The sequence below is a fragment of the Emys orbicularis genome, chromosome 1 (assembly GCF_028017835.1).
Source record: "Emys orbicularis isolate rEmyOrb1 chromosome 1, rEmyOrb1.hap1, whole genome shotgun sequence".
In the NCBI taxonomy this organism is placed as follows: domain Eukaryota; kingdom Metazoa; phylum Chordata; order Testudines; family Emydidae; genus Emys; species Emys orbicularis.
Window position 1 is genome coordinate 170,345,854 of NC_088683.1, and position 13,805 is coordinate 170,359,658.

Genomic DNA, 13,805 nt, shown 5'->3' on the forward strand with positions numbered 1-13,805 from the left:
CAGCGAGATTCCCCATTATTCAGTATGCCTAAGGATACTTAAGGCGTGAACAACAGGTGCCCTTGGTATGTAACTTAAGTACAACATCAACATCTGCATTCAAATTTTTAAAAGTTGTCATATGTCATGTTCTTTAGTTTCATTACTGCATGTGTGGTTTTTTTTTTTAAACTGGAAACTACATGGATCAAGACCTTGAAGACAATAGGTCACAAAATCCATAATAAAAAGAAAAGCTGCCCAACATCACTGTTAAAATACCTTTAAAAAGGCAGTTCATAGACAAAAAAAAATGCATTATACATTCAGATTTTTTTCCTCTCTCAATAACAAAGCAATCTCAGAAGAAAACGCTCAGTAGTGAAGGCCACATACTTTTTTTTTTTTTTTGCATTTGTTTGATAAATTGAAATGCAAAAACCATTAAAGCCTCTTATAAAAGGAGAAATGGAAATACAGAGCTTCTGGAAAAAATGATTTAGTTGATGGGGCGGTCAGCATGGAAAATGTTGCAAATGCTACAGCTGAGCTGACCACCGTACAAGGGAATCTAAACAGGAACACAGTACAGATGTCCACTTGCCAACTTGTAAACAAGAAAAAAGCATTTCACAGATTCAAAGTTCAAGGGAAGTAAACTTCTTAAAATAATTTTGTCAGTTCAACCCTGATTTTAAAAGTATGGCTAGCAAAAATACAGAAGCCTCAGCCCATCTATGAGTCTTGATCAGAGCAGCCATCTTCCTCTGATAAACTACTGGAAACAGACCCTCTTCTAAGGATGACAAGAGAAGAAAACTTCTCTCTCAAATTCTCTCTCTTGCTCTCAGTTCCACACACACACATCCATGGAATTCATCTGCTGCAGGGACTTGCATGCTGCTATAGATTGAGACGTGGGGAGACTGGTGGAGGAAAGCAGGCAAATTCTCTTAAAATACTACGAGCCACATCAACATTATTCTGGGCTATTTCAAGTGCCCTCTTCACTTCTTCAAAAGAAAAGCCCTCTCCCATAAGTTTTGCAATTTTTGCATCCACATTTTCCAAGGAGGTGTCAGAGTTGTATGCTTTCCTGTGGTGGATTTCTGGTGCAGTCCTGCGAGGAAGTGGTTTAGGGGGTCTGGCTGGTGCTTGTGAACCATCTGTTTAAAAAAAACCGGAGAGACAATCACTACAAACTGGTTTAAACATGATGTAACGAGGTAGTGCTCAGTAGTTCAGGCCTCAAGTTAAGGGAGAACTCAAAACCAAGTTTTATGAAGCCTATTAAGAGGACTGTTTTAATGAATTCCTTTCTTCAGCTTTGAAATTCTGGTGGAAACTGTATTAGAACATTTGCCAGAAGTGTTCACAACCTAAACAGTGCAGCCTTGTGTTAATAATGCAGTAAGAATCTGAAAGTGGAAGTGACTAGTCTAGTGGTTCTCAAACTTTTGTACGGGTGACCCCTTTCACATAGCAAGCCTCTGAGTGCGACCCCCCCCCTAAATTAAAAATACTTTTTAATATATTTAACATCATTATAAATGCTGGAGGCAAAGCAGATTTTGGGGTGGAGGCTGACCGCTCACAACTCCCTATGTAATAACCTCGTGACCCCCTGAGGGGTCCTGACCCCCAGTTTGAGAACCCCTGGACTAGTCTATATTTGCATTGTCCAAACTAGGCAAAAAAGTATAAAAACAGCATAAGTGGTAAAAATTAAATCTGAATTTTAATTGTCATTTACTCTCAACAATGAGATTTTATTAATATCACCAAGAAGGATTTAGTCAGTTTTATTCAGGAAATTGCACAAATCAGTAAACTATGTAAAAGAAGACTCTCATCAAATAAACCTGAAGAGGAGAAACTAGCACTCATTTGTACATCATGAGAACATATTTCAGTCATTTGTAGTTTATTTCATGCATGTCAAGGGTGCTTGATACATAGGAAAAAATCATTATTTCCTCATTCTGTCCCCCCAAAAAATTAATAGTCCAATAAATTTCAGTGGTGAGAAAAAGATCCCTAATTTTTTCTCCCCAAATATCACAGTTCACACATTTCAGATGTTGGCTGGGTATGCTACAGCCTGTCTGCAGTGCTTCATAGGAATGTTAACCTTCACAGTTAACACTGCCGCTAAGAATCATGATGTGCTGATGCAAAGAGCTAATAACCACAGCTTCTAATCTTTTCAGAGTCAAGGGGTTAGGACTCAAGTAAACTTGGTACTTTGCCCAAACCCCTTTATCCTTGCTGAGGCTACACTAAGAAGCTTGAATACAAGATGGCATACAGCAAAAATGCTTTGAGTGGAACTTTTTTTTTTTTTTTTTTTTTTTTTTTTTTTTTTTTTAAGGCTTTCAATCCTTTAAGAATTCTGAAAAGTTCTACTGACAATAAATAGTGCTCCAATGATATGTAATTAGAGAAAGCTTATGGCAATAACATTTTCCAGTTTATTTATACAGGTGGCAATAGCATTTTGTTTTTTCAAATCTTCCAGATATATCTTGTAATGCAAAGGAGCATAATAATTTCATTATCAAAGTTATACCGCTATTCAATTTTATACAGGGAGAGTATCTGGATTGTAATCGCACAGAGCACGTTAAACATCTTCAATGGATCAACCTAGTCATTTATGTAGATCTTTCAAGATGCATTTCCTGACTCAGTTTTAATGCCAACAAGCTTTTCTGAACGCATCAGTATGGGAAATCTATTGTTAAGTCAGACAAGATCCAGGAAATATTTTTCTAGAAAGATGGTGGGGTTAATGTAACAAATAGATTAGAGTAATTTTATTCAGATTTCATATTAAAAGACTGGGTTTAATCTTGTGCTGGAAACATTGCTTATTTTCTACACAACATGCTGATGAGAAAAACAGCAGATAGGATTATTTTGTCTTTATAAAGGACACTGAAGATGAAAAGTGCTATATAAATGCTAATGATAAAAAGACAATACAAGGCAGGATTGAGCTTACTGGAGAAAGGGGTGTGAAATACTTGTAGGATTAGATGATTAGCAATATTTCAGGAAATTTAGTTACCAGTAAGAGAGAGGAATAAGTAAAATCAGGAATTCAGACTTATTTTACAAAACTCAATTTACAGTATTATTGAAGAATACGGTCCATAATTAAAATCAAAGTATGTACAATACTAGAAAGTTGCAAGACAAATAATGTAACATATGTAAATCTGAGGCAAAAAATATAACTATCAAAGCAATTTTAGAAAAATTATTATGGAAGAAAAGTATCTAAAGAACAAAATACAATTAAATTTGATACAGTTTTGGGGTGTGTGTGTGTGTGTGTGTGTGTGTGTGTGTGTGTGTGAGAGAGAGAGACACACACACACACAGACTAGTTCTGGCAGCTCCAATCTGAAACCCAAACCTGGAATTTTTTCTTGACTAAAAACTTCATGTTGCCTAAAACCTGCTGAAGCAATCATGTCATTTAGGCAGACCATTTTTAATTCTTTTTGAAGATTTGCAACACATACGTTTTCTTCTCACTCCACCAATGTCTCTATAGCACAGGTCCTTTTAAATCTCCAGCCCTCACTCTCTTTGTAACTCAATTCCCGTTTTTTTTTAAATGCTGACACCTCTCTCAATATCTTCACAGCCATATAAAATTTTAGCGGAATATGAGTATCCTGTTAGATTCTGAGCTTAAAAATACTAAGCTTAAACTGCACTTCCATCTGTACACAGAGAGTCAGAGGCATTTAAACAGGCCTTTCTTTCCCGCCACACACACTGATGCGTCAGTCACCTTGGATTCTTTAAAAAAAAAAAAAAAAAAAAATCTCTAGCTGAATTTTCAGTTAATTGTATATTCGTATATTTCAATTAATTGTTTCAGCCTCTGAGCAGGCAGCCTCAATCACGGACACTTCTGTTTCCATGCTGCCTTCAACCCTTAGGAAACTAGCTAACCCTAAAGCAGATAACGCCTGGGGACTGGCTAATTTAATAAACGACTGTGGTTCACTAGCAGAAGGTGAGGGGGAGAAAGAGGCCTCCTAGGCTGCTAAGAGGCAGGGATAAATCAGGACTCTTGCTGCCTGGGTAATGATGCCAAATAGCTTCATTTCCCCCTGCAGTGAGCCACCCCTTCTGTTCCCTTCCTGCTTTTTAAACATGTCCCATCAGCTGCTGCTACCAGTCTGGGAAGCAGCAGGGATAAGCGGCACCATGCGAGCACGCCTGCTGGTGGGTGAGAGTGAGGAAGCAGGCTTGTCATGTGAGGATCTCTGTGGAGTGGAGGAAGGCAGACAAGTCTATTTGGGGGAGAAGAAAAAACACCTTCAAAGGGATATTAGAGAGCCAAGGGGATCTCTCATTTTGAGGAGCTCAGGGAGCCCGAGTGAAGAACTTCAGTGCCTCACTGTAGGATGCTAAGAACGTGTAAATCTTCCTCAGAGCCCTAAAGCCTGGGGCTCTACAAGGCATCACAGTGCTCATGCAGATGCTTGCAGACAAGATGAGTCTGAACTATATTTAAATAAACCTTTAAGTATGTAACAATAGCAAAAATGCACCGAGCCAGATGAATTTTTCCTTTCTCATTTATAAATAATGTAAAGAGGGCAAAGCATGATTTTACATTTATATTTATTAACGCACCCCGGAGCAATGTGGACAATGGCATAACAGTGCATTAAAAAGGCCAGATCATAGGCAGGGCTCCGAAAGGCACACAGCTTTGAACCCATTTCGCACAGAGCATATAAGTGAAATGCTAAGGAGATACAATAAATGTATACATAAGGGGCCTGATTTCCTCTACCTGGCACCTTGGGTAGTCATTTACATTTGAGCAAAGTGAGTGCAGAAGTCAGACTGCTCCATTCACTCATACCAGTTGTAGCATGTTACACCCACTTTCCACAGGTGTAACTGACTGCACAAAGGTCCAAGGCAGTGGAAATCGCAGCTGAGTAAGAGAAGAAAAGGTGATGGGTGGGTGGGTGAGTGAGAGAGAAAGAGAGTGTGTGTGTTCGTTCTAGAATTAGCGATTTCTCCCCTCATTATTTTTACCTGAACTCCCTCAGAATTTATACCATCACAATGTTTGATATATATATAAATCCTCTGGAACAATGAAAAAGTGAAAAATTGAGAGGCATTTTTGAAATTTTCAGTGCTAAATAAATTGCTGTGTTTGGTACTTAGATACCACAGTGATAGGTGTCAGAGACAAACAACATATACTATATTTCACCATATGCAACCTTTCTTGATATTAAAGAATTCTAAAGGGCTGTCATTCAAAATATACCTGATAGATACATTTTCCCTTACAAGTCAGCAATTAAGCTGAACGTTATAGTGAAGCAGGTATTATTCCCATTTTATAAATAGACAGCCTGAGGCACAGAGGGGTCAAGTGACAAGGTGTACAGTGAGTCAGTGGCAGTGCTAGGAATAGAATTTACTCTAATGAGTGGACTACATTCACTTCCTTTCTAACACAGATCCAACAGCAATCCTAAAACAGGTTTGGAATGAACAACTGCTGGCTATTAGAAATGAATGGTTAAGGAATAACTCAAACACTAAGTTATATTTTCCATACAAGGTTATCTTTTGAAAACCTGAAGTAAATTGAATCTGTTCATTCTGAAACTTATTAATTCCAAAGGATGGAATTACAACCACTACAAAGACAACTTTCCAATTATAGCATAGCATGATTTAACAAACAGTTGTCATTTAATTCAAATTAAATTGAAAACTTTTATGTACATAGCATGCTGGATTAGTATATTTATAGCAGAGGTTAAAGCATATGGATATTTTAGAAGATGGTTATGCAAAACATCTAAGTAATGAAGTATTTACTAAGCAATATCAAGAAAACTATTTGAAATCTTAAATAGCAAGCATCTTGCAGTCATTTTGCAGAATTAAAAACTTCTCTACATCAGCTTCCTTTGTGGAGGGCTTTAAAATACACCAGGTCCCATGAAAAAAAGCATATCCATTAAAAGACTATGCAGAAATGTAAATCACCGTGTGAAAAGCAAGCAAGTCCTTTTTAAGTGAGCTTTAAAGAAAAGTCTTAGAAATAATATAAAATTCACTACCTTCTATTTTGAATGGATGAAGCAACCATTGTGTTTTTATATTGGCACAGAGGGAAAATGGTGGTGTTGTAGCTGCGTCAATCCCAGGATATTAGAGAGACAAGGTGGGTGAGGTAATATCTTCTTCAGAAGAGCTCTGTGTAAGTTCAAAAGCTTGTCTCACTAACCAACAGAAGTTTGTCCAAAAAAAGGTAATACCTGACCTACCTGGTCTCTCTAATACCTTTAAGATCATCAGCTTGTTTAATATGTATATTAAAACAGCACCTAGAAGCCCTTCAGTCAGAATCAGGGTCCCATTCTGCTAGGCAGAAAGACAAGAGCCCTGTCCTGAAGATTTTATAAACACACGCGCTATAAAACCTGTTTTCAATGCTATTTAAATAGTGAGCACCAGCATTCTGTTAGGGGAATTGTAGTCTTGAAAACGCTATCATTTATTTGAGACATCAAACTGAGGTTCTAAACAGTGGTGATCATTAAAGATCCCCCTGGCACTTTTCATGCTTAATCCTGCCTGTAGTTTCAATTGGAAAGTGTTCTTCACTTCCTGATCTATATTGCAGTATACTGGTGTAACATACTGTTAAAGGAACAATGTCAACTTTACCGTTTATATTAAAAAAAAAAACAAAAGAAAAACAACACACCACACTGTGGTTGGAAAATCTATCACCTACTGTTGTTGCAAGTAACACCTACAATTACTAAAACTGACAGACAAGAGGGGAAAAAATCATGTTTTTCAATGTGTTTACTTTGTGCATTTGAGAATAGTTTACAATTTCACTGTTGCCCTGAACAGTTCATCGTGGCCCAATCCTAACAGCTACATGCACACAACTCAGTGAAACTACTCACATGATTAGCTCAGGGCCTCTGTTGGCCAGTTTCTCCTGATTGTATGGGCTTTCATGCAGCAAAAGGAGAGAAAATACATTTGTAAAGAACAGGAAAACTGACTGCAAATAGGCAAAGGACTCAGGGATTGGGGTAATAATGAAACTACTTTTACTTTATTTCTTTTTAACTGACTAGGTATATAGTTGACAGTGTCCCTTTAAATAGCTGCGGTCTTGTACTGCAAAGGCGAGTACATTCATTGGTGTATTAAGTGATTTCTACTGTACATAAAAGGATAGACTCAGGACTAGAAGGGACCTCGAGAGGTCATCTAGTCCAGTCCCCTGCACTCATGGCAGGACTATTATCTATTCTCCCTGATGGGTGATTGTCTAACCTGTTCTTAAAAATCTCTAACGATAGAGATTCCACAACCTTCCCCTACGCAATTTATTCCAGTGTTTAACCTCCCTGACAGCAAGTTTTTCCTAATGTCCAACCTAAACCTCCCTTGCTGCAATTTAAGCCCATTGCTTCTTGTCCTATCCTCAGAGGTTAACAAAAAAAATGTCACCCTCCTACTTGTAACAACCTTTTATGTACTTGAAAACTGTTATCACATTCCCTCTGTCTTTTCTTCTCCAGACTAAACAAACCCAGTTTTTTCAATCTTCCCTCTTAGGTCATGTTTTCTAGACCTTTAATCATTTTGTTGCTCTTCTCTGGACTTTCTCCAACTGTCCACATCTTTTCTGAAATGTGGCACCCAGAACTGGACACAATACTCCAGTTAAGGCCTAATTAGCGCAGAGTAGTGTCTTGCTTACAACACTCTTGCTAATACATCCCAGAATGATGTTTGCTTTTTTTGAAACAGTGTTACGCTGTTGACTCATATTTAGCTTGTGGTCCACTATGACCCCAGATCCCTTTTCGCAGTACTCCTTCCTAGGCAGTCATTTCCCATTTTGTATGTGTGCAAATGACTGTTCCTTCCTAAGTGAAGTACTTTGCATTTGACCTTATTGAATTTCATCCTATTTACTTCAGATCATTTAAGCAGTTTGTCCAGATAATTTTGAACTTCAATCCTATCCTCCAAAGCACTTGAACCGCCTCCTAGCTTGGTATCGTCCACAAACTTTTAAGTGTATTCTCTATGCCATTATCTAAATCATTGATGAAGATATTGAACAGAACCTGCGGGAACCCACTTGATATGCCCTTCCAGCTTGACTGTGAACCACTGATGATTACTCTCTGGGAACAGTTTTCCAACCAGTTATACAACCACTTTATAGTAGCTCCTTATAGACTTTCAATCTGTCATTGGATCTGTGTGGGGGCAAGGGTCCAGCCATGTGAATCCAATTGCAGGATTGGATACATTATAACTAGACTGTGAAACATTTGAGGTTCCTTCTGGATCAGAGATGTTATATATTATGGCCATCTTTTCAATTTGTTACATTATGTTGACTAGGCCGTTACAAACTGGATATGGCATTTTAGTTGCTTTTGGGTTTCCTGTGTATTTTTAAAATGTTTTACAGTGCCCAGAGCCACGGAAGTCACATTGGTACATATCTGAGAGAACAATATAGAGGTTTAAGTTATATTTTGTCCACAGAGCAATACAAGGAGAATCAAATTGGAACCAAGAGGCACAGTGGCCCCTGCATGACTTCTGACCTCTTGTGATCTCCAAAAGAACAGGGAAAATCCCTTATCTTAAAAAAAAGAGGGGAAAAAAAAAAGGGATACCAGAATTCACATAAGCATTTAATGTCTATGGCTAGGATTAAAAAGACTCACCTTTAAAAGGTGAAAGAATTTTCCTTTTAGTCTACCCAACCCTACAGATCATAGGATGGACCAGCCACGCTGGGATTTTATGTCCTTTCAGAAGATCCATCTCCATTGTTCCTCTGATGGTTACCTATCTGTTTTTTGTAGGAAGAGAATTGCCAGCCCTTGTTGTGAATGACAGCAGCCTTTCCTCACAAACAGGATAGCGATGCATGCGCACTGGCTGATGTCTGCCAGTTTGTCTGAGCTAAGATTACTTGCTTTCTTAGGCTGGTACTTTGTCTAAGCATGGTTTTTCTTCTTACCTGAGGAGGATGGAAGTGGATCGTAGTCCTGGGATGTTCTATTAGTTTTGACATTTTCCACTGTTACTCTTCGAGCAGGAGGCAAAGGAATTACACTAGTAGCCGGATCAAAAAAGAGATCTATAAAAACGAGAGGATACTTAAAGTTAAAAATGTCTGCAAGGTTCATGCACACGGGGCCAGATTAGAGCTGTATGAACAAGAAGCTTCAGAAGAGAAGGGATTGTGAATGCAAACAGGAGTGTTCCTGACACTGAGACACACACGCATTCATGCAGTGGGGATGTAACTATGCCTAGAGATAACCAGGGGAGATGGTTAACTTAATATAGTCTCCCTCCCTAACACATATTAAAGAAACTAGTGATGGGGTAAGCAAGCTTTGTGTCTGTCTTTGCCAATTACTGAAGGCAGATTAAAAAGTCAAAGCAGAAAATTAGAACAGTCTCTCTTCTCCATTTTTAGGCCCCTATTGAAGGCAGTACTTCAGCAAGTGCTTAACTTTAAGCAATGCTTAAGAGCTGTCTTGAACAGGTTGCTTTCCTCAACTGAGTCTTCAATCCATTTACCACAGTGGGTGCAGGGATATGTATGTTTTTTTGTGGTGATCAAGTCCTGGCTGTACACTCATTAGATCTGTTGCATGGCTGTGAAATCACCTGAAGGCTTGTACTGTCACCAATCATAATAAGGCTTTGGAAATCAGTGTCTAAAGAAATATTCAAAAAAAGAATGAAATATCAATCTACACAAGCATGTGTCTCCGTGTAGTCAAAGGCACTTATAAGATTAATGAACAGTGACAGTACAGATCATAGCTAATACGTACATATGGAAAATGTTAAGTGACCATAAAATGTACTTTCCAGATTTTGTGAACTTTTATAAATTATATTAAATTGTTATTTCCAAATAATTTTCCACATAACCTTGTGAATTGCAGATAACATTTGTTTATCTTCAGTACTCAATTTTAGAATAATTTCTGTCCCTGCAATTCACAAGCATGAACCTTTGATTCTTGTAACTTGCAAAGTCATCCATATGCAGTGGCTTATTTGACAAGATGGATGGTGAACTGAACTGTGTCAAGAAAAGTACAGAGTACTAGCACATTATTCAACATTCAGATCTTGACAGATAGCAGAAAACGTCAGAAAGTGTCTCTTGGGTTCATCTAATTACTCTCAGGTACTTGTACTGCAACACATTTACTTGAAGCTTTTAGTTGAGGGGTATTTTTTAAATGAGCTTGCCATTTCAGAAGAGTAGTTAAAAGACGAAAACACTTAGTATATTTTTATGTTTTGTTATTTTTTGCAATGTGTTATGGTAAATCTGCCATATTTCATTGTGATTGATAGCACTCCTTGCAATAGTGTGAAGTGAATTGAAAAATGTAAACTTGATTTCTAAATGTTTCAGATAATTTCCCCCCCCCCTTTTTTTTTTTTTGCTGAGCAAAAGGAATATAGCATTTAAACAAACAGAAAGTGCAACAAAGCATTTGTAGTATGTAGCGATGTTAGAAGTATAGAAAATACTATTTTACCTGACTGTTTGGTAGACCCTGTAAATAACTTTTTTGCTAAAGCATGTCTACACCTCTAGAGCCACGTCTCTTTCAATGTGGTATTTCATAGAGAAACATTTAAATATCCAAATACATACATGACTTTTGGGCTGACCCTTACAGTGACAGTTCATGCCCCAGACAGCTCACAGTCTATCTTTTTGTTCTGTGTTTGTACAGCACGTAGCACAACAGGGTCCTAGTCCATGCCCGGGGCCCCTAGGCACTACTGCAATACAAATAAATGACAACACAATAATCATCAATGCCAAGATTTTCAAAAATGTGTTCTCTTAGGCTCCTCATTCAATATTTAGGCACCTAAATTGACATTGGGTACAACGGGAGCTGCTCTGAGCTCAACCCTTTTGAAAAATCAGGTCAGTTTAAGTGCCTGGATTTAGAAGTCTAATTTTCTACCTATGTTTGAAAACGTTGGCTCACTAACTACTGTCCCTGGGAGACAAACAACACTACAGAAGATCATTCCAAAAACAACAAAAAGTTTCAAAACCCAGTTCAGGTTGTTAAGTGACAACGTCCTTTACATATGACAACAGTAACAAAACCTGAGCCAGAGGTTCCCCAACTCACCCGCCTTTGGAGATTTATGTCCTAGGCATGCCTCCCATTGGCACAAGGGAAGGGGAATCTGGATGGTGCCAAGTTCAAAGCCCGCAGAGGGTGGGGGTGGGGGGCACTAAATCTCCACGTGACCAGCACGTGTTGGGAGAAGGCTCATCTGCTCCACTTGTAATCCCGCTGCCAGAAGCAGCACTAGTGCATGTGTGAGGTGGCTCTGCCTTCTCCCCGTGTGCACATGCGCATGCTGGGGGCAAAGACACGCATGTGGTAGTGCTGCCACCATGCTGACTCCCAGCACAGCCAGAGGGTGGGGAGGAGAGGGTATGCGTGTGCATGTGTGAGAGAGAGACCGTGTGAGTGGAGAAAGGGCAGTGAGTTCACACAAGGATCTGCTGTTCCTGTGGGAGCTGGCCGGCATCAGGTTCTTTGGCCCTGCTGAAAACTTCAGTGCACCCCCCACAGGAGGTGCACACCCCACAGTTTGAAAACTAATGACCTAAGCACTTAAATGTAAGGAATGAATAGTTAAGGACATAATAAACCCTATACTGTCCACATAATGAATAAGTTATTGTAAAGCAATCCACATTTAACACAACACAACTACCTCAACTCTGAACCATGGATTCTTATTGTGTATTCTATTATCATCTTGATTTTGGAATTTAACTATTTTCTTTTAAGTGATGTAGTTAAGTGGGAAATATTATCCAAATTTAAGGTGTCAAATTATGGTAGAATTTTTCAGTAAAGTATTTCTATAATTGCTGTTCCTGGAGAATAATGCGTCTGTAATGTAATTTAAAAGGAAAAGTACATAAGACTGTTGATTTATGGTAAAAATTATGCACTTATATCGACTCGCAGTAGAGGCAGATCAATGTGTATTATCAATGTGGACACATAACATGTTTCTTTTTCAAACAGATTTTTCATTGCGTTTATATTTTGGGATTACCGGTAAAAGAACAGTATTCTGAATCAGAGCTAAGGGTGTGGGGTTGTGTTAAAAATAAAATAAAGTTTAACTAATTATCTATCTTGGCAGGATGGCGGAGATGGGGTCCAAGAGTACCTCTTAATTTGTGAGCCTATTAGACAAGAGAGGGACAACCAAAAACCTCTGACAGGAAAGCAAACCATCTTTTGGGATCATTTCTGCCACCCACTAGCATCACTGCTAATTTGTCTGGAGCCTCAGCCAGCTTGCTCTCAATCTAACCACCAATGCCATCCACGCGCTGGGAAAGCAAAGACTACACACCAGCAGGGTGTGATGAAAACAAGACGGAACTGCCTGTCAACTGCATACTGCTGACACCACTGCCCAAAATGCCTTACTGTATCCCTCAGGAGCTGCTGAAAGAAGAGACGTGACAATACAGAGCCTTGCAGATCACCACAAAACAGAATCCTTAGGGTAGGTAGATAATTGGCCAAAAACATCCTCTGAAACCTCCCAAAGAAGAAAGAAGGGAACCCCTCAACAGCTATAGTATGTACCCCAGCCCACAAGTAAGTCCACAATCATTTTGGGAGCAATCTATATCAGAGGCAGCAAACAGAACCAACTTAATCAGCATGGAGCCCCAACCACTGTACATTAACAGGAGGAAACCAATCAAGACAGTAGCACAGTTTCTGTGCCATATGAAAACTGGACTGAAAGACAGACAATGATTTGGGGATATGAATCCCATGAACAAAAATGGAATGAACTGCAGTTCCTTGCAATCAGGGGGGGTTTACAATTCATATAGTTTAGAAGAAAGATTTGACAGTGATAGTTCTATCAAATATAAGTTGTTGTTCTTTGCCCTTCTTTTCTGGTGTTGTCCCCAGTCAAAAAGAAGACTAAATTGTATATTATATAGTCCTATAGAAACTAATACTCGGTGGTGATATGACAAATGATGCACACTGGCAACAGAGAACTCAATGAAAAACTTGGCACTTCAAAATAACTATTCCTATTAGAAAAATGTTATTTACCAAAATGTCATGTCTAGTATGAAAATATTGATTTTATCTATTACATGGGGAAAAGAAAAGTAGAGACTATTTTATATTCTCTGAGATGTTTCATCTCTATAGTTTTAAAAACTAACCTCTCCAGTTTTTAGACAGTTAGCTATGGGCAAAGGTATTTCGAACAGGCAATGACAACTTTATCAGCTCATATAAGCTTCTGCTGTAAATGAAAATACATTAAAAACTTGGTTTGCTTGGCGACTCTTACCCGAAGGCGGAAGGAACAGTTCATGTCCTGAAGAGGGTCTGCTTCCTGAGCCCAGAGGTTTGGAATGCTCAGTGAGGCTGTGCCGAGCGGGAGGTGGAGGTGGAGGAAGTGACGGTGGGGAGTTGTCAAATGCATCTTCACCTGCATTTAAAGAGCAAAACTTCATTAAGAATAGTACAAAAAAGAGTGAAGCTTAAAATTGATTTTCCATGGCTGCTAACAGAGGCTCTCACTCCTAGGGTTTTCCAGAAGTTCAGTGACTCCAATAATGAAGTTGTAAGACTGGCTCTTATTATGCACAACTGAATGCTTTAAAACATGCTGTGAATGACCTTTTAGTGTACTCAGTT

The 13,805-nt window shown here is 38.7% G+C and overlaps 1 protein-coding gene across 2 annotated transcripts in view; it reads right to left on the reverse strand.

Moving 5' to 3' along the window:
• Window positions 1-226: 226 nt before the first annotated feature.
• Window positions 227-13,805, reverse strand: part of CBLB (Cbl proto-oncogene B) — a 202,724-nt gene continuing 189,145 nt past the window's right edge. For both annotated transcript variants that reach the window (XM_065423860.1, XM_065423859.1), the window contains 3 exons: window positions 13,456-13,596; window positions 9,059-9,178; window positions 227-1,145 (listed from right to left, as the gene is read on the reverse strand). In XM_065423860.1, coding sequence (XP_065279932.1) covers window positions 883-1,145; window positions 9,059-9,178; window positions 13,456-13,596 — 524 coding nt within the window. In that variant the 3' untranslated portion in view covers window positions 227-882. The remainder of the gene's footprint in view (window positions 1,146-9,058; window positions 9,179-13,455; window positions 13,597-13,805) is intronic.